At 35.1% G+C, this 21156-nt stretch overlaps 1 protein-coding gene across 5 annotated transcripts in view; it reads left to right on the plus strand.

The window, feature by feature from the left end:
* TTC6 (tetratricopeptide repeat domain 6) overlaps positions 1–21156 on the plus strand; it is a 198148-nt gene that overhangs the window by 95403 nt on the left and 81589 nt on the right. For all 5 annotated transcript variants that reach the window (XM_042989590.1, XM_042989588.1, XM_042989587.1 and 2 more), the window contains exons 7-8: positions 220–361; positions 16031–16135. In XM_042989590.1, coding sequence (XP_042845524.1) covers positions 220–361; positions 16031–16135 — 247 coding nt within the window. The remainder of the gene's footprint in view (positions 1–219; positions 362–16030; positions 16136–21156) is intronic.

Here is a 21156-nt window from a genome sequence, read left to right on the forward strand (position 1 = left end):
TTCTAATATAGTAAAACCATCATGAAGGTTACTATTGAAATGTATGCAGAACCACAGAAAAATTATTTTGAATTATTTCCCATTTCAGACTGTCTGACTTCTGCACAATTTCTGCTTATTACAGATATCAAATGTCGGTGTGTTTATTTCAGCAGAGGTATGAAATGAGTCTCATCAGTGACTTAACAAACCAATGTATTGTTTTTTATCATACTGTAGAATATTGCAAGGAAATCCTGTTGTGGGTGATAATCAAGAATATGTTGCCATCCTTCCAACACCACCAGTGATACTACCTGATTTGGCACAAGGAACTAGACAGCGTGCTCAGAAACCACACCTACAACTCTTGGGAGAGGAAGTAAGAGCTTACCTTAATACTTTTCTCTACCTCACAGCTCTTGAACCTTTTGGTTTCAGGACCCTTTTTGTAATCTTAAGAATTTTTGAGGACCTCAATAATTATTTATGTAGGTTATATCTATTGATATTTACAGTTGTTGGGAATTGGGGCACCTGGGTGGCTCAGTCGGTTCAGTGTCCAACTTCAGCTCAGGCCATGATCCCACAGTTCATGAGTTTGAGCCCCACGTCAGCTCTGTGCTGACAGCTCAGAGCCTGGAGCCTGCTTCGGATTCTGTGTATTTCTTTCTCTGCTCCTCCCCCACTTGCATTCTGTCTCTCAAAAATGAATAAACATTAAAAAAAATAACACTAATAAAGTAATATGTTAACATAAAATGCATTTTTATGAAAAATAATTATATTTTTGAAAACAAAATTTTAATGAGAAAACTAGGGTTGGCTTACATGTTTTGCAATCTTTAATGTGTAGCTTGCTGGAAGATGGCTGGATTCTCATGACTGCTTCTGCATTCCATTTTGTGGTAGGTTGTTTTGGTTGAAATATATGAGGAAAATTCTGGTCTCACACAGATAGGTAGTTGGAAAATATTACTTTAACATACTTTTAACATAATAATGGATATTTTCCTTTGTTAATATGCCAAAACTTAACAAGTGGTAGTTTCTTGGAAGTTGTTGCAAGATTTTTACTTCTGGGGAAGATGGAGAAAAAGTATTTTTACTCTTCCCTATTCTTCCTGCTAAGTACAATTAAAAATGCTGGATGTTACAAACATAAAAGAGTCTTGAAAAGTGGAAAACAGGGGCGCCCGGGGGGTTCAGTCGGTTAAGCATCTGACTTCTGTTCAGGTCATTATCTTCTGGTTCATGAGATCGAGCCCCGTGTCAGTGCTGACAGCATGGAGCCTGGAGCCTACTTTGGATTCTGTGTCTCCGTCTCTCTTTACTCCTCCCTCACTTACAGTCTCTCTCTCTCTCTCTCTCTCTCTCTCTCTCTCAAAAATAAACATTAAAAAAAAGAAAAATGGAGAACAAAGCACATTAATTAGAAATGTTGGCATGCAAGAAATGACATGGCTGTGAGTTAGTTCCTTGGGTTTTCTTTTTTGCTTCATATATACTAGACTTGGAGTTGAAAAAGCTGTTAATATAGAAGCAAAGATAGGCAAAGGTAAAAAAAGCCTCAACAAAAACCTGCTCTCTTTAGCCAAAGAACCAGGAAAGGGGTAGCCTAGAAAGACAGAAAAGTTTTAGATAGTAACTGCTCTATTCCAGTTAAACACCAAAGGAAAAACAGTGGCCTTACCCCCCACCATCAAAAGCCTATTGGGAAATTGAAACTTAACTCCTGATAAGAGTTAATGAGGCACTCTTCCACCCCTGCCAGGGTCATATCAAAGAAGACTGCATGTGGAGCTGGGACTTTAATCTTAACAGAGTGTTAAAGAGATCCCCCTCCTTGTTGTCAGTTGAAACCACATGGGGATCTTGGACTTCTATCCCCAAGTATCAGTAATGACCACACCTCCCCTTCCCCACTTTGATGGTATCAGAGGAAGCCCAGTGGAGGGTCACCTAAAACAGAAAGGGTAAATAAATAAGATCAAGAGTCAATAACATTTTTCATAGAAATAGAATAAACAGTCCTGAAATATGTATGGAACCACAAAAGATACTGAATGGCCAAAGCAATCTTGAGAAAGAACAAAGCTGGAGACAGCATGCTTCCTGATTTCAAACTATATTATAAAGTTATAGTAATCAAAACAGTATGGTAAAGGGGTGCCTGCATGGCTCAGTTGGTTAAACGTTGGACTTCAGCTCAGGTCATGATCTCATGGTTTATGAATTTGAGCCCCATATAGGGCTCTGCACTGACAGTGTGGAGTCTGCTTGTGATTCTCTCTCTCTCCTTCTCCCTCTTTCTCTGTCTCTCCCCTACTCTCTCTCTTTCTCTCTCTCAAAATAATAAGTAAAACAAAACAAAAACAAAAAACAATATGGTGTTTCCATAAAAACAGACACATAGATCAATGGAGTAGAATAGAGAGCCTAGAAATAAATCTACACATACATGGTCAATTAATTTATGACAAAGGAGCCAAGAATATACAGTGGGGAAAGGACAATCTCTTCAATAAATGATGTTGAGAAAATTGGACAGCCACATGCAAAAGAATGAAACTGGACCACTATCTTATACCATACACAAAACTTAACTAAAAATGGTTTAATGACTTGAGTGTAAAATCTGAAACCATAAAACTCCTCGAAGAAAATAGGTGGTAAGCTCCTTAACATTGGTCTTGGCAATGATTCTTGGATTTAGCATCAAAAGCAAAGGCACCAGAAGCAAAAGTGAGTAAGTAAGAGTATATCAAACTAAAAAGCTTCTCCAAAGCAAAGGAAACTATCAACAAAATGAAAAGGCAGCTTACAGACTGGGAGAATATATTTGCAAATAATATATATGATAAGGTGTTAATATCCAAAATATATAAAGAACTTATACAACTCAAAGGCAAAAAAACAATCCAATTAAAAAATGAGCAGAGGATCTGAATAGAGATTTTTCCAGAAAAGATACAGATGGCCTACAGTTACATGAAAAGATGCTCAAGATCGCTAATCACCAGGGAAATGCAAATCAAAACCACAATGAAATATCACCTCACACCTTTTAGAGTGGCTGTTATCAAAAGGACAAGAAATAACAAGTGTTGATGAAGATGTGGAGAATAGGGAATTCTTGTACTCTGTTAGTGGGAATGTAAGTAGGTATAGCCACTGTGGAAAACAGGTTCCTTAAAAAATTAAAAATAGGAATACCACATGATCCAACAATCCCACTTCTAGACATTTGTCCAAAGAAAATTAAAACACTAAGTTGAAAAGATACATGCAACCCCCATGTTTCTTGCAACACTATTTATAATAGCCAAAACATGGAAACAATGTAAGTGTCCACTGATGGATGAATGGATAAAGAAAATGTGACACACACACACACACACACACACACACACACACAATCACACACACAGGAGTATTCAACCATGAAAAAGAATGAAATCTTGCCATTTGTGACAACGTGGATGGACCTTGAAGGCATTTTGCTAAGTGAAATAAACCATATAGAGAAAGACAAATGATCTTGCTTCTATATAGAATCTAACCCCCTGCCAAACTCCTAAAAACCAAGCTCATAGATACAGAGAACAGATTGGTGGTTGCCAGAGGTGAGGGGTGGGGAGGTGGGTGAAATGGGTGAAGGCAATCAAAAGCTACAAATTACTAGTTTTAAAATAAATAAGTCATGGGGATGTAATGTACAGCATGAAGACTATAGTTAATTATACTGTATTGCATATTTGAAAGCTGCTGAGAGAGTAGATCTTAAAAGTTTCTTTTTATAAGAAAAGAAATTCTGTAACTATATATAGTGATGAATGTTAACCTGACTTATTGTGGTGATCATTTTGCAACATATACAAATATTGAATCATTATATTATACACCTGAAAATAATATAATGTTATATGTCAATTATATCTCAATTATAAAAATAAAGAGAAAGGAAATAGAAGTCTTAGGAAAGAAATTGAAAATAGAAGGGAGAAACAGAAAACATTTTAGAATTAAAAGCATAATAACTGAAATAAAAAGCATAGTAGATGGGCTCAAAAGTAGAGTGGCAGAGACAGGAATCAGTGAAGTTGAAGATAGAACAATAGAATTTATCCAGTCTGAACAACAAAGAGAAATAAACTGAAAAAAATAGACTTGTGGGAACAGGTCCCTTGACCTGTGGGAATATTACCAAAGATCTAACATTTGTGTTGTTGCAGTCCTGCAAGGAGAAGAAAAAGAAGAGATAGAGGTGACTGAAAATGTGTAAGAAGAAATGATGGCTGAAAAACTCTGAATTTGGAAAAATACAAACATATTTAGGAACCTGAGCAAACCCCAAGCAGGAAAAATCTAAAGAAATTTGTACTAAGTCACATAATACTCAAACTTATGAGAAGTAATGACATAGAAAAAAACCTTGAAAGAACCAAGAGAGAGACAGTATGTTACCTATAGGAGAAAAACAATTTGAATGGCAGTGGATTTCTCATCAGAAACTATTGAAGTCAGAAATCAGTCCTGTATCTGGAGAAAATATCCTTTGGGAATAAAAGGGAATCAAGACATTTTCAGATGAAAGGAAACAGAGAATTTGTTGCTGGCAGATTTGCCCTAAAAAAATGACTAGAGGAAGTTCTCTAAATAGGAAAAAATGATGAAAAGAAGAATCTTGGAGTATCTAGAAGGAACAAAAACATTTAAAGCAAAAATATGAGTAAATGCATTAGTTTCCTTCTCCTTTTGAGTATTCTAAATTATGTTTGTCAGTTGAAACAAAAATTATGTTATTAAATGTATATAGAGGAAATGTTTAAAATAATTATATTATAAATGGGGAAGGGTAAGGAGACAAAAAGGGAGGCAAGGTTTCATATTACTCAAACTGGTAAAATGATGACATTTGTAGACTTTGATAAGTTATTTTTACATAATGTGATTCCTAGAACAAAACTAAAAAGCTATAGAAAGAGATACACTCAAAAACACCATAGATAAATAAAAGTGGAATTTAAAACTATATCCAGGCAATAGGAAGGCAGGAAAAAGGAAACAGAAAAACAAAAGATACCAGATAGAGCAAACAAAACAAAAAAATGAAACGGCAGACTATATCCATAAGTTATATGTAAATTGTCTAAATACACCGATTATGTGACAGAGATTGTAGGGTAGATTAAAAGAACATGACTCAGTATATAGTGTCTACAAGTAACTGACTTCAGTTATGATGATATGGGAAGGTTGAAAGCAAAAGGGTAAAAGTATAGCATGCAAACATAAATCAAAGAAAAGCAGGTTATTAATATTATTATTAATATCATTAATATCAGAAAAAGTAGACTTACAAGCGAAGGAAGTTATCAGAGACAGAGAGGGGCATTATACTGTGATAAAAGTGCCAACCTACCAGGAAGACATGGCAGTCTTAAGAAGTATGTGCACCAAAGAACAGACCTACCAAATATGTGCAGCAAAAACTGAATGAGAAATGGGATATTCCACATTTACATTTGGAGAGTTCAACATCCCTCTGTAAGTAATTAATAAAACATTTGGAGAGAAAATCTGCAAGGATGTAGAAGAACTCAAAAACTCCATTAACCAATAGAATCTAGTTGAAATTATATATGATTACACCCAACAAAAACAGAATACACATTTTTTTCAAGTTCCCATAGGTCATATACCAAGACAGAGCAAATCCATAATGGAATCAACTTAGATATCAATAACAAAGATAACAGAAAAATGTCCAAATACTTAGAAGCTAAACAATAAAGTTATAAGTAACTGTGGCTTAACAAGAAAGTCTCAACAGATAGAAAACCATATAGAAAATCAATTGAACAGAATTACAATGAACATATAACATATCAGAATGTGTGGCACACAGTTAAAGCACTGCTGAAAGGGAAATTTATAGCACTAAATGCTTACCGTAGAAAAGACAAAGTATCGGGGCGCCTGTGTGGCTGAGTCGGTTAAGCGTCCGACTTCAGCTCAGGTCATGATCTCACAGTCTGCGGGTTCGAGCCCCACATCGGGCTCTGTGCTGACAGCTCAGAGCCTAGAGCCTGCTTCCGATTCTGTGTCTCCCTCTCTGCCCATCCCCTGCTCATGGTCTGTCTCTCTCTGTCACAAAAATAAATAAAAACATTTTAAAAAATTAAAAAAAAGAGAAAAGACAAAGTATCAATAAATAATTTTAAAACATTTTTGAGTTTTATTTGTTTATTTTGAGAGGGAGATGGAGAGAAAGCATACATGAGCAGGTGAGGAACAGAGAGAGAGAAGGGGAGAGAGAATCTCAAGCAGGCTCCACATGGTTAGCAGAGAACCTTATGTGAGGCTTGAACCCGGGAACCCCAAGATCATGACCAAGTCAAAACCAAGAGTCATCTGCTTAAGTGACTGAGCTACTCAGGTGCCCCTCAATAAATAATTTAAGCTTCTACCTCAGAAACCTAAAAAAAAGAGGAGCAAAATAAAAAGTAAGCAAAGGGAAGGAATAATAAAGGGCAGAAATCAGTAAAATTGAAAACAGAAAATATAGAGAAAATCAATGCAACAAAATCTAATTCTTTGAAAAGATCAATAAAATTGATCTGTAACAAGACTGACAAGAAAAAAAAAGAAAGGACACAAGTTAACCGATATTAGAAATGAAATGTGAGATGTCCCTAAAGATCTTTCAGATGTCAAAAGAATAAGGGAACACTATGAGTGACTCTACACATATAAATTTGACAGCTTAGATGAAATGGAGCAGTTCCTCAGAAAACAAAGCTGCCACAGCTCACTCATTATGAAGTAGATAATTTGAATAGCCTTATAACTATTAAGGAAATTGAATTATTAAAAATGTGTTTTTGTTTGAGTATAGTTGACATACAATGTTACATTACTTTCAGGTATAAAATATAGTGGTTCAGCTTCTCTAACCTTTATGCTATATGCATAGTACATATATATGCATAGCTGCAAGTGCATCTACCTTCTCTCACCATATAACACTATTCCAATATCATTGACTGTATTCCCTACACTGTATTTTTCATTCCCATGGCTTATTCACTCCATAATAAGAAGCTGTATCTCCTAATACACTTCACCCATTTTTGCCCGTTCTCCACCTTCCTTCCCTCTGGCAACAATCAGTTGGTTCTCTATATTTATAGGTCTGATTCTTCTTTTTGTTTATTCATTTCATTTTTTATATTCCACATGTGAGTGAAATCATATGGTATTTGTCTTTCTCGGTCTGACTTATTTCACTTAGAATAATACCCTCTAGGCTCATTCATGTCACAAATGGCACCATCTTATCCTTTTCTATGGCCGTGTAATATTCCTGTGTGTGTGTGTGTGTGTGTGTGTGTGTGTGTGTGTGTGTGTGTTTACATACTACATCTTCCTTATCCATTCATCTACTGATAGACACTTAGGTTGCTTCCTAAGTAAATAATGCTGCAACAACCATAGGGGTACCACACATCTTTTCAAATTTGTGTTTCATTTTCTTCAGATGAATACCCAGTAGCGGAATTATTGGATCATATGGAATTTCTATTTTTAATTTTTTGAGGAACCTCCATACAGTTTTCCAGTGGCTGCACCGGTTTACATTTCCACCAACAGTGCAAAAGGGTTCCTTTCTCTCCACATCCTCGTCAACACTTGTTATTTTTTAGTCTTTTTTATTTTAGCCATTCTGACAGGTGTAAGGTGATATCTTGTGATTTTGATTTTCATTTCCACTAATGAGTGGTGATGTTGAGCATCTTTTTATGTATCTGTTGGCCATCTGTATGCCTTCTTTGGAAAAATGCCTACTCAGGTCTTCTGCCCAGTTTTTTGAAGTATTTTTTAAAGTTTATTTATTTTGAGAGAGAGAGAGTGCACAAGTGCGCACAAGTGAGGGAGGGGCAGAGAGCGAAGGAGACAGAGAATCTTAAGTAGGTTCCATGCTGTCAGTGCAGACCCTTATGTGGGGCTTGAATTCATGAACAGTGAGATCATGACCTGAGCCGAGATAATGATTCGGTCGCTTAACGGACTGAGCCACCGAGGTGCCTCTTCTGCCCAATTTTTTTTAATTAGATTTTTGTGTGTGTGTGTGTTGAATTGTATAAGTTCTTTATATGTTTTGGTATTAGCCCCTTATCAAATATATAATTTGCAAATATTTTCTCCCATTCAGTAGGCTGCCTTTTCATTTTGTTGATGGTTTCCTTTGCTGAGCAAAAGCTTTTTATTTTGATGGAGTCCTAATAATTTATTTTTGCTCTAATTTCCCTTGTCTTAGGAGACATATCTAGGAAAATGTTACTGTAGGGCTTACATTTAGATCTTTTTCCATTTTGAGTTTATTTTTGTGTATGGTGTTAGAAAGTGGTCCAGTTTTCCCCAGCATCGTTTATTGAAGAGACTTTCCTCCATTGTACATTCCTGCTTCCTTTGCCATAGATTAATTGGCTATGTATGTGTGGGTTTATTTCTGGGCTCTCTATTCTGTTCTATTGAGCCATGTGTTATACTGTTTTGAGTACTCCAGCTTTGTAGTATATTTTGAAATCAGGAATTGTGACAACTTCAGCTTTGTTCTTTTTTCTCAAGATTGCTTTGGCAATTCAGGCTCTTTACTGGTTTCATACAAATTTTAGTATTATTTGTTCAAGTTCTGTGAAAAATGCTGTTGGTATTTTGGTAGGGATTGCACTGAATTATTGCTTTGGGGAATATGGACATTTTAACGATATTAATTCTTCCAATCCATGAGCATGAAATATCTTTTTGTTTGTGTCATCTTCAATATCTTTAATCAGTGTTTTATAGTTTTCAGACTACGTATCTTTCACCTCCTTGGTTAAGTTTATTCCTAGGTAAGTATTTTATTATTTTTGATACAATCGTAAATGAAATTATTTTCTTAATATCTCTTTCTGCTACTTTGTTATTAGTGTATAGAAACTCAACCAATTTCTGGGTGTTAATTTTGTATCATGCAACTTTACTGAATCCATTTATTCTAGTAGTTTTTTTGGTGGAGTCTTTATGGAGGAAATTGAATTCTTAATTTAAAAAAATCTCCTCTCAACCCTCTGGAAAACATTTCAGCAGTCTTTTTTTTTTTTTTTTTTTTTTTTTTTAACATGCAACTACCAGTCAGCAATAAAAAGGAATGAACTCTTGATGTATGCAACTATGAGGATGAATCTTCAGAGAATTTTGCTAAAAAAAGCATTTTTAAAAGATTACATACCTTATGGTTTCCTTACATAACATTCTTGAAGTGACAAAATTATAGGAATGGAAGACAGATTAGTGGTATCTAGGGTTTAAGCATGGGGGGTGGGATGAGTGTGTCTATAAAAGGACAACATGAGGGATCCTGTGGTAATGAAAATGTTCTGTATTTTGACTGTATTAATGTTAATATTTGTGATATTGTACTATAGTCTTGCAAGATGTTACCTTTGAGGGAAACTAGTATAGACGGGATCTCTCATTATTTAATATTTCTTAAAACTGCATGTGAATCTATAGTTATCTCAAAAATAAAGAAGTTCAATAAAAAATTGTGTTAGACCACAACAAAGCAATTAAACTTAGTTATTAATATTGAATGATAATTTGTGTAGCTGAAAGAAAATGTATTAAATGATAATTCCTACAGCTAAAAATTTTTGTTGCAAATGAAAGCAGAAACCATATCAATGACTTTTTCATACCTTGATACATTAAAATCTATTGGTTTTTTGTACTTGCAATGTATTTTTTTTTTACCCATTTGTTATTTTGTAACATTGTACCTTGGTTATTTGGAAAATATTGTTCATCAAGTTATGTAGATCTTCAAAAGTTGATACATTTCACTATAATATCAAAATACCGTATTTTTAATATTATCAGAAAAAGGTTTTAGCATTGTGTTAGAAGGTGGAGGAGGGACAGCAAAGTATCCTCCAGACTGAGAAGGCACTTTATGACTGAAAAAGAAAGCAAACCACTCCATACCATTTATAGTTTTATTCAGGGTAACTTACTGACAAGGGGAATTGGGCAAACTACTCAGGTACTATGCAGCTATTCTCTGTCCACTCTGGACCCTAATCTTTAGCTTTTATAGAGTGAGGGGCATTTTGGTGAGGTTAAAGGGTAGTTATCAAAAGTGGTGGCATCTGTGCACCAGTCAGCTCTACTAGTTACCAAAAGCGGAGCCTTCTGTGAACCACTTTAAGGAAGATCAGAATGAGCCCTCCCACATTCCTGTCACTGTATACATCAACCTCCATGGGGTCTGCCATGTGACACTGAGGGAGGTCGTTGCACGGGCATGGACAAGGTGGAGGGCCAAAGATGGAGTCGGTGTGGTCAGCCGTCTTCTACATTGGGAACCTGACAGGCTCATGGTGAGGGGCACACATTTTCCAAAATTCTAATTTTGGCTAAATGCTTAAATTGTTTCATTGGCACAGACACTATAAGTGGTTTTATTTGAAATGACAGGATTTCTTCATTTAGTTTCAAGAAAATGCTTGCCACATATCGAAGTCTGAATGACCAGTTTGATGTGTGTCTTGTCAAAGTGAAAATGGTGGCAGGTTCAGTTCACAACTCTAACAATAGCACGTGTTTTTCCTCAAATCCACCATTCTGCGGCCACCGAAACACTTTATGTGTAATTCTCGTTTAGTCACATTGATGTGTGCTTACAAAATAAAGATGTGTTCTTAACAATTTTTCCTGCCTTCTGGTGTGCATTTTTAAGGTGCTGCTGCCTTGATTCATGGTAAGGTGCCATCAGTTTTACTCAATGTTTTTTTGTTTGTTTGTTTTGCACCATCAGTGCAAATTTCAACACAGAGAAAAAGGCAAGTAGCCTCTTAATATTATTGAGGAAATAGTTTTCAGGTGTGGAAAGGTATTGACAAAGTCTTGAAAAGACCCTCGAAAAGATCTTGAGCTCTTCGGAGTCTCAGACCGCATTTTGAAAAGTCTTGTTCATCCTTATGTTTCACTTCTCTGAAGCTTGACTCATCCCTGGGAACTAATTTGCATGTCTCTCTCCCTTAGTGAACAGAATACTCTGACCTTGGCTCTTCAGTGTGAACAGGAGTTATTGTAGGGGGTTGTAATATACATAGTAACCACAGGGGCTGTGCAGGTGCTATTACACTAAATCAGCCTGGTTGCTTAATAGTAATTTACTTTGCTGTGCAATCCCTATCTTCCTGTTGAGTACTAGCAGCCACCAACCCTGTCATTTCTAACTATTTTCCTAGTTCTTCTCTCAGAAAGTTCTGAGCATTGCAGGGGAAATCAGTTTACCATGATGAGTGTTTCTTTACCAGTTTAATTTGATAAATTCTCTCCTGAAGGTGCACCTGTGCTTTTCCTTAATAGCAAAGTGCTGTTGCTTGGTGATGGATTGTCCTTTCTTCCCTCTTTGAGTGTCATATCTTGCTTACGTCTAGGGGAATAATTTTATTCTGGACGCTTAAGCTGCTGGAAGTCTATCTACTACACAGAAGGAATTACGGTATTGTATGTATCCTATCATTTGAATGCCTGAAATCTTCTTAATTTCTAGTTGATCTTTGGTAGAAGAGTTGTCAGATGATTTTGGAAGATTTTATTCATCTTTTAGCAAGGACTTCCTGGTTGTAGGTCTGTACAGCATAAAGTGACATAATGTGCCCAGCAAAACAGAGGATGAGTGAGATAGAAACTTAATTTTGAATTCCTATGGTGGACAAATTAACCTGGCACCTGCAAAATCTGCTTTTCTCTACCCGGTTGGTATAGGAAATGCAATCAAGTATATGTAGTAGTTGAAGTATATCTGACTGGAAATAAAGTGGTCAAGACTCAGTGTCACCTTATAATTGTGGATCTTTATGTACTGTGTTTGGGTCTTTATATATTATTCTAAAAGGTCTGTGTAACACCCACCCTCTAGGAGATGTCACTATTAAGGTTTCATAGTCAATGCTGCAGTGATGCTTGCAAGTTAATGCTCTAACATTGTTTGAGGTCATTTTTCTGGTGAAAAATCTTCTTTGGGAAAATGAATAGTCCAATTAAGTATTATTAAAAGTCAATGGAAACATTAAAGAAAACATAATCGCCAGTAATACCATGCATTCAAACAGCTATTATTTTTAAAAATCTTACCACATTTTCTTCAAGGTTTTGTCACGAATGTCTGATTAATTTTTATGCCTCCAACTATTTTTTGAGATAAATTTTTTGTTTGATTTAATATTTAATTACTTATTTATAATAAACTTTATTTTGTAGAATTGTTTCAGAGTACAGAAAAATTGCAAAGACGGTATGGAGGTTTCCCACATATTACACATCCTGTTTCCCCCATTATTAATACGATAATAGTGGGTTAATAGTGGCCCCAAAGAAATATGTCCAAGGCCTAACCCACAATACCTGTGAATGTGACCTTATTTGGAAATAGGATCTTTGCAAATATAATTCAGAATCTTGGGGTGAATTCTGGATTTAGGGTGGGCCCTAAATCCAATAGGACAGGGTCGTTATAAGAGGAAAATGCCTTTGACCACACAGACACACAGGAAGGCCATTTGACGGTAGAGGTAGAGATTGGAAGGATGCATCTGCAAGCTAAGAAATGCCCGGGACTGATGGCAACCACCAGAAGTTCGGAAGAGGCAAGGAAGGATTCTTCCTGAGAGCCTTCCAAGGGAGCCTGGAAAATACCCACACCTTGATTTTGGACTTCTAGTCTCCAGAGCAGTGAGAGAACACATTTCTGTTACTTTAAACCACCAGTGGTAATTTGTTATGGCAGTGTCAGCAAACTAATACAGCTTACAGTTCCATGAACTAGTATTTATACATTGTTATTAACTAAGGCCCGTATTTTATTCAGACTTCTTTAGTTTTTATGTAATGTTAATTTTCTGTTCCAGGATCCCATCCAGGATACCTCAATATATTTAGTTGTCGTATTTGTTAGTTTGCTCTTGGCTGTGACAGTTTCTAAGATTTTGGGGGAGTAGTAGTCAGGTATTTTGTAGAATGTCCCCCATTGGGATTTGCCTGGTGTGATTTTGGAAGGAAGACAACCAAGGGAAAGCACCATTTTGATTACATCATATCAAAGGTGTGTGTTATCAACATGTGTTATGACTGTTGATGTTAGTCTTAATCATCTGAGGTAGTGTTTGTCAAGTTTCTTCATTGTATAGTTTCTCTTTTCCCCCATTTTCATACCATACTCTTTGGGAGGAAGTCACTTATGTTCAGCTCACACTTTATGAATGTGGAGTTGTGCTCTATCTCCTGGAGGCCAGAGTATAATAAAAAAAATTAATTTGTATTTGTGCAGATTTGCCTTTTCTTCTCATTTATTTATTTATTCATTCAATTATTTATATAGTATGAGTCATGGATATATATGTTGCACTTTGAGTTATACTCCAATACTACTTTATTATTATTATTAATATTAATATTTTGCTAAAACATTTTGAGCATTGGTTATTGAGAGTTCCTTCAGTTGGCTCCTATGTCCCTTCAACACCATCCCCCATCACCGTGGGATTTTTTTATAACACTTAAAAACATTTGTTTTTAGTGTTTATTTATTTTTTTTGACAGAGAGAGAGACACACACAGCATGAACGGGAGAGGGGCAGAGAGAGAGGGAGACACAGAATCTGAAGCAGGCCCCAGGCTCTGAGCTGTCAGCACAGAGTCTGACATGGGGCTCAAACTCACAGACCGCGAGATCATGACCTGAGCTAAAGTCGGACGCTCAACCAACTGAGCCACCCAAAAGCCCCAACACTTTTTAAAAAGGCTCATCTTATATATTTCCTGTCCCAGACCACAGAATCATCCATTTCTTTTTTTTTTAATGTTTATTTATTTATTTTTGAGAGAGAGAGAGAGAGAGAGAGAGAGAGAGAGAGAGAGAGAGAGAAAGTGAGAAAGCAAGAAAGCACAAGAGAGGGAGAGGCAGAGAAAGAGGGAAAGAGAGAATCCCAAACAGGCTTGGTGCTATCTGTGCAGAGCCCAGTGTAGGCCTCAATCTCACAAACTGCGATATCATGACCTGAGCCAAAATCAAGTGTCAGATGCTTCACCAGCTAAGCCACCCAGGCTCCCCAAGAAACAGCCATTTCAACAAGAAGCCCCAATTCCCTTTATTGCAGAACGTAATCAGAAACCAACAGCTAGACATTAGGTGTGCTTGTTGCTACTGGGGCATTATTGCTTCCAGGCCTTCTTAGCTAACACAGTAAGGAAATATGTACTAACTCCTAAAAATATGTCTATATGTAACCTGTGTCTAAATTAAGCTAAACATGGGGTCATACTGATGTCTCCAACTTGAATCTATTACGTGATCATTCTAACCTCCTCCCTTGCTTTTCTTTAAACTCCCAACCAACAGTGACAACCCTGGCTCCTACCATCTTCCATCTATTCACTTAACTGTTCAACTTCAGTGTAGATGTATTAGAATTATTATCCCATATTCCTGGAGGATACAACTTCATCAACTAAAGTAGTGTTATATACAATTTATTTTGTCTTTATTTTTATAAACTATACTCATTTCCAAAGTTACTGAGGTCAGCAACTTTTTTCCCAACCCCCTTCAGTGAGGTTGTTTCATACATTTATAATACAGTTAGATTGTCTTTTTGTTATATTCTGCATTCCATCCTGGGATTCCCCTTGATTTCCTAAATTATTTTTTTCTTTTCTTTCTTTTCTTTTTTCTTTTCTTTTCCCTTTCCCTTTCCCTTTCCTTTCCTTTCCTTTCCTTTCCTTTCCTTTCCTTTCCTTTCCTTTCCTTTCCTTTCCTCTTTTCTTACCTTTTCTTTTTTTTTGAGAGAGAGAGAGAGAGAGAGAGAGAGAGAATCCTAAGCAGGTTCCACACTTAGCACAAAGCCCAAATTGGGGCTCAGTCCCACGAACCGTGAGATCATGACCTGAGCTGAAATCAAGAGTCAGGTGCTTAATTGACTGAGCCACCCATGCTCCCCCCTAAATAATTTTTTTAAAATTTCTGTACACAAAGGTTCACTGTTTGTGCTCTAAAGTCTAGTGGGTTTTGACAAATGCATCATGTTATATAGCCACATTTCCAGTATCATGCAGAATAGTTTCACCTCCCTAAAAATTCACCTATGCCTGATTAAGTTTTATTTTGAAAAAGTTTGAATAAACAAACAAATATAGAAACCAAACTAACATACAACTGGTGACACTTTATCAAGAATTTGTTTTAACTTTTTATCATACTTGTTTCAGATTTTTTTAAATAAAAGAAATTAAAAAAATAATAAGTCATTTTGCACTTCTTTCTAATTTCATTTCTCTTCCTCCTAACCCAACAGCAGTTACTGTTATAATTGCAGTCTTTCTAGTTCATGATTTTATACTTTATTAGATATATATGTGACACTAAATAATAAATACTATAGTTATGTGTGGTCTAGAGACTTTTACGTAAATGACACTTTCTAAAAGATGCTTATTTTGCTGTCAATACTGTGCTCCTAAGATCCATCTGTGGTTTATAATTTTTGGGCTTGAATGGCCTTATAGTGTTAGTTATGTGAATATGCCATATTTTATTAATTTGTTTTTCTATTAATGGACATTTAGATTGGGTTTTCTTTTTTGCTATTTCATATGCTGCATGAACATCCCTGTACATGTCTCTTCATGCACATGTGTAAGAATTTTCTTAGAGTATACAGTGGGAAGTATATATTTTTTATTTTACTAGAAATGGCTGGTTTGTCTCCATTGTGGTTCTACTAGTTTCCCCACATCGTTGACATTTGTTGGAATTGCCAACTCTACATTTCTGCTAATCTGGTGGGTGTGAAAAGTTGCCTTTCCAGATGTTCAATGGTTATGGAACCAGTCAACTCACTATCTGGGCAACTAGGAACACATTTGACAGAAGTTTGGGTCTTTACACTAGAGATCATTTGCTGGTTTTTAATAACCTTTCATTTTATTTCCAAAGGTGTCTGCTTATCCAGGATGTACGAAGTTGTTTTGGAATCCAACTTCACCCAAATTCTCTGTTCCAGTATCTGTTATGAAGGAAATTCTATATCCAAAATATGAGGTAACACACTGAATGACTTTTCTCTCTTTTTTTTGGTTGTTTAATAATTAAATTGTATAATTGATTATGACATTAAATTTTACTGGACAGTTGCTATGTAAATTGTCAGACAACTGTTGCCATAATTAAGACTGATTGGATGGTCTTATAGTGTTGTACTTATCCATGTCACTCTAGCCAGTCGATAAGATTATTCTGCTTTTTTTTTAATGTTTATTTATTTTTGAGAGAGAGAGTACAGGCTGGGGAGGGACAAAAAGAGAGGGAGACAGAAGACCTGAAGCTGGTTCTGTGCTGACAGCAGACAGTGCAATGCAGGGCTCAAACTCTCATACCGTGAGATGACCTGAGCCGAAGTTAGAGGCTTAACTGACTGAGCCACCCAGGAGTCCCTGTTCTGTTTTCTTTTTGAATAAATATTTTATTCAACCAAGTTTCCAAGATATAGAACTACTTGGTTGTTTAAAAGATCTTCATGTCGTTTTCATTTACTTTTTAAAGTGTACTTTTAGTTAATTTAATATCACCCAATACAGTTCTGACTCTTCTCTTCTTCCTTTAAAGAGTGTTTGTTTGCTCTCACATTATGTTATACTGATTATTTTAAAAATTAGAAAAGTCAAGAGAAGAAAGCCCAATGCAGCTATTATTCTTCTCCCTCAAGACAATTACTACCTGTTTTTTGGTCCATTTTCTTTCATTCTCAAAAATCCTTCATCTTCCTTCTTTTCTTCTACTTTTCTCCCCTTTTCTCCTTTCTTTTTATTTTTTTCCTTTTAAAACAATTCTGTGATTAACATTATTGTGCTTAAATTTTTAATAGTACTTAGGATTATTTTATTTGCATGGTATTTGGGGCAGCTTACTAAAACTCAGATCATGATAAAACAAAAAATTGAAGAAATCATAGGGAGAGCATAAGAAGGGTATATTACCCTTCTTGTGTAATAGAGGTAAAATTAAATAAAAAATTCTGTCCACATATGATGTTGCATGAAATAGAATAATGAGTTTACCACTTAGCTTCCCTGCAACCAAGACAGGGATGGAATCACATTCATATTGGATCTATTCTGAATGTTAATATTGAAACATCTTTACATGTTTTAGATTACTTGGTTAAGGTGTATTATGCCTAAATATTATGTTGAATTCTGTAAGGCAATACTTTATTTTTAATGTATACTCATGGTGAAATATGTATGGAATGTCTTTTTTTCTTTGTTGCATTCTCCTATAAGGTTTATTCTTGCTTCATGAAGTTAATTGGGTAGGATTTCATTTTTTTTTTTAAATATTCTGAAACTGATGTAGCATAAAATAATCTAGAAAATTTGGAAGAACTCAGTGGGAACATGTGAACCATTTGGGAAAGTAATTGTTTGACAATTAGAATTTTTTTCTTTTCTATAATATTACACTGTATATTAACTAACTGGAATTTAAATAAAAACTTAAAAAAAAAAAGAAAATTCCTATGCTTATTATCTCATTGAAACTACACTGAATATAATATGCTTTCAAGTAACACCTTCCTTAAGATGGAAGTGTTTACAAACATGTATAAAAGAATATTGGAATAAATGTGTGCTTAAGTCATTGAAAACAGAGAAGTTTTTCTCTTCTAATTTTTGGGTTGTTCACTTTTTGTAATTCATTTTAATTTATTTTTTATTTTAATTCCAGTATAGTTAACACACAGGGTTCTATTAGTTTCAAGTGTAAAATATAGTGATTCAACAATTCTGTACATTACCCAGTGCTCATTATGTGTACTCTTAATCCCCTTAAAGTGTACTCTTTAATCCCCATCACCTATTTCACCCATCCCCCCACGTACCTCCCCTCTGGTAACCATCAGTTTGTTTTCTATAGCTAAGAGTCTGTTTCTTGGTTTCTCTCTCTCTTTTTCCCTTTGTTTGTTTTATTTCTTAAATTGTACATATGAGTGGAAGAACATGGTATTTGTCTTTCTTTGACTGACTTATTTCACTTAGCATTATGCTCTGTAGCTCCATTCTTGTTGCAAGTGGCGAGATTTTGTTCTTTTTTATGGCTGTGTAATATTCCATTGTATGTGTATATATATATATATGTATATGTATAAATATATATACATATATATATATATATACACCACCTCTTCTTTATCCATCCGTCAATGGGCACTTGGGCTTTTTCTGTAAATTGGCTATTGTAGATAATCCTGCACTAAACATAGAGGTTTATATATTTTTCTGAATTAGTGTTTTCATATTCTTAAGTCCAGTAGTGGAATTACTGGATCATATTGTAATTCTGTTTTTAATTTTTTAAAAGTAATGTCTACACCCACTGGGGGCTCAAACTCACTATGCCAAGATCAAGCATTTTCTGCTATACCAACTGAGCCAGCCAGGCATGCCTCTCTTTTTAGTTTTTTGAGAAACCTCCATACTGTTTTCCATAGTGATTGTACCAGTTTGCATACACTCTAATAGTGCACAAGGGTTCCTTGTTCTTGGGTTGTTCAATGATAAGTATTTTTTCTTGAGTCATTTCGTTCTTACAGAAAGCCATCTGATTGAGATGTATAAATTACATGTGGCGTATGAATATGCTGTCTCTTCAGGGTTAATCTTTATTTCTTTTTTTTTAAATGTTTATTTATTTTGAGAGACACAAGGAGAGAGGGAGCAGAGAGGGGGAAGAGACAGAGAATCCCAAGAAGGCTTCACATCCAGCACAGAGCTCATGGCTGTGAGATCATAACCTGAGCCCAAATCAAGTAGGACGCTTAACCGTTTCTTTCTTTCTTTTTTAAAAATTTTTAAAATGTTTATTTATTTTTGACAGAGAGAGAGAGACAGAGCATGAGCAGGGGAGGGGCAGAGAGAGAAGGAGACACAGAATCGGAAGCAGGCTCCAGGCTCTGAGCTGTCAGCACAGAGCCCAATGTGGGGCTTGAACTCACAGACCGTGAGATCATGACCTGAGCCGAAGTTGGTTGCTCAACCGACTGAGCCACCCAGGCACCCCTATGCTTAACCATTTCTAATGGTTAATCTTTATTTCTAATGTTGCATCACTTTCTTTCCCATTCCTAATCATATTTTTGAGAATTTTTTCTTTCTAAAAAATATTTTTAAAATGAGTTTATTTTATCTTTTCTCATTTGTTTTCAATTACAAATGCTTTAGTCTCTACTTCTCAAATTACTATACTCACACCAGTATCAAATCATACCTTTAATTTTTTTTTTTAGCAAGGTTTATAGTATAGGATCCCCTAGCTGTTAGATTTTTCTGGCCTGTAAGTCAGAAAAATAAGTTTAACCTATCACCTTTGACTGAAAACACTTCCAGATTAATTCAATATTTGCCGCTCTGAATTTTTATATTCAGAAGTATATTCTTCATATACTTCTATTTTTGAAAATTTTTTGGTTGTTGGCTTCCTGCTTTCTATAGAAGGTTGACATTTCTATTTGGGCATTTTTCTAATTTCTTGTGTTGATTTATAATTGAATGAATGTCTTTATCTTTCTTCTTTTTAAGTAATGTAAGTACTTCATGAATTTTCTTCTATGTAAGACTTTGATCTTATTTCATAAATTTTTATTTATAGTGTGTTCATTTATTTTCTAAATAATTTGTATTGCCATTTTCATTATGTTTTTGATACATGATTTATGTGGGAAAGTGTTTTTTAGAACTGTTCTGACTTGGCATTATTTTAATTTTATTCTTTATCCTTATTAACATAATAAAATATATTCTTTAGAATATCAGTGTCTTGGAATTTATTGGTATTTGCTTGGTGGTATCCTACATATCCCAATATTGTCTGTTAATTCAATGGTATTCTAAGTTGTGACCATTTTGTGGCAGCACTAAGCAGAGCACAGGCTTTCCAATCCATCTTGGATTTGAATCCCACTCACTTCCTGGATAATCTTTAGTTTCCACAAGTCTCGTTTTTGTTTTTTTGTTTTTTTGGGGTTTTTTTGGGTTTTTTTTGTATGTAAAGTGAGTGTTCTGAGAATTTAATGAGAGGTTGTAGCATATTGCCTAATGAAAATCAGTGCTCAGTTAACAATAGATATAGCTGTTATATTGTTATATTAGTCCATTCTTCTGTGGCATATTTCTTTTACTTGATTTAAAAAACACTCTTGAGGATTTTTTAGTGCAGTTGTTTTAATCTATTTCTTCATGTGTTACCAGTAGTTCTTATTTACTTTTTGCAACTAGAAGCTGTTTTATCTTTATTATGAAGTTAGCAATGTTTTACCTTTCTTATGAATTCTGTCTCATCAATTTTAAATGGTCTACTTTGGCTTTTTTAATGCTGGAATTCTACTGTAATATGGCCATCCCTGTGTTCTTTTCTGTTTGTATTCAGGAGTATTTTCATTTTAATCCTTGTTTTTTAAAATTTTTTAAATTTTTTGCTTTGTTTCAGACGAACCACGTAAGTAGCACATGGTTAATTCGGTCTTACTGGTATTATTATTGTTGTTATTCTGTGGTTTCTGTCTTTTAAAAATCTTCTATCTTGTTTTTTTTTGTTAAACCACCATTGTTTCCTTTAGCAATATTATTGTTTTTTGCTGTTCTGAGTAACAAGGCCAATTAAAATTATTTAAGAACTTGCACGATAGTGGGTGAATAATTTCGTGCAGAAAAAAGTCAAATGATACAGCTGTGTATGGCAAAAATGTCACTCCCCACCTTGAATGCTGTTCTTTCCTGGATCTCTTCTCTTTGAAGTTAACAATTATAAACTACATTGTGTGTATCCTTTCAAACACGTTCATTTTCATTTATGTAATGCAAATATATGCAAATTAATGTTTTTCCGTGTGTGGAATCACATAATCTATATTCTTCATCTTGATTATTTTGCTTAAAACATGCTTCTGTTGATTCTCATTTATTGAGTATTTACTATGAGCCAGACACTGTGCCAGGCACCCTCTCCTGTATTATTTCATTTGACTTTCCTATGAACCCAAAGAGAAAGGTACTAATTATGTCTTC

Source organism: Panthera tigris, chromosome B3, assembly GCF_018350195.1.
Source record: "Panthera tigris isolate Pti1 chromosome B3, P.tigris_Pti1_mat1.1, whole genome shotgun sequence".
NCBI lineage: Eukaryota > Metazoa > Chordata > Mammalia > Carnivora > Felidae > Panthera > Panthera tigris.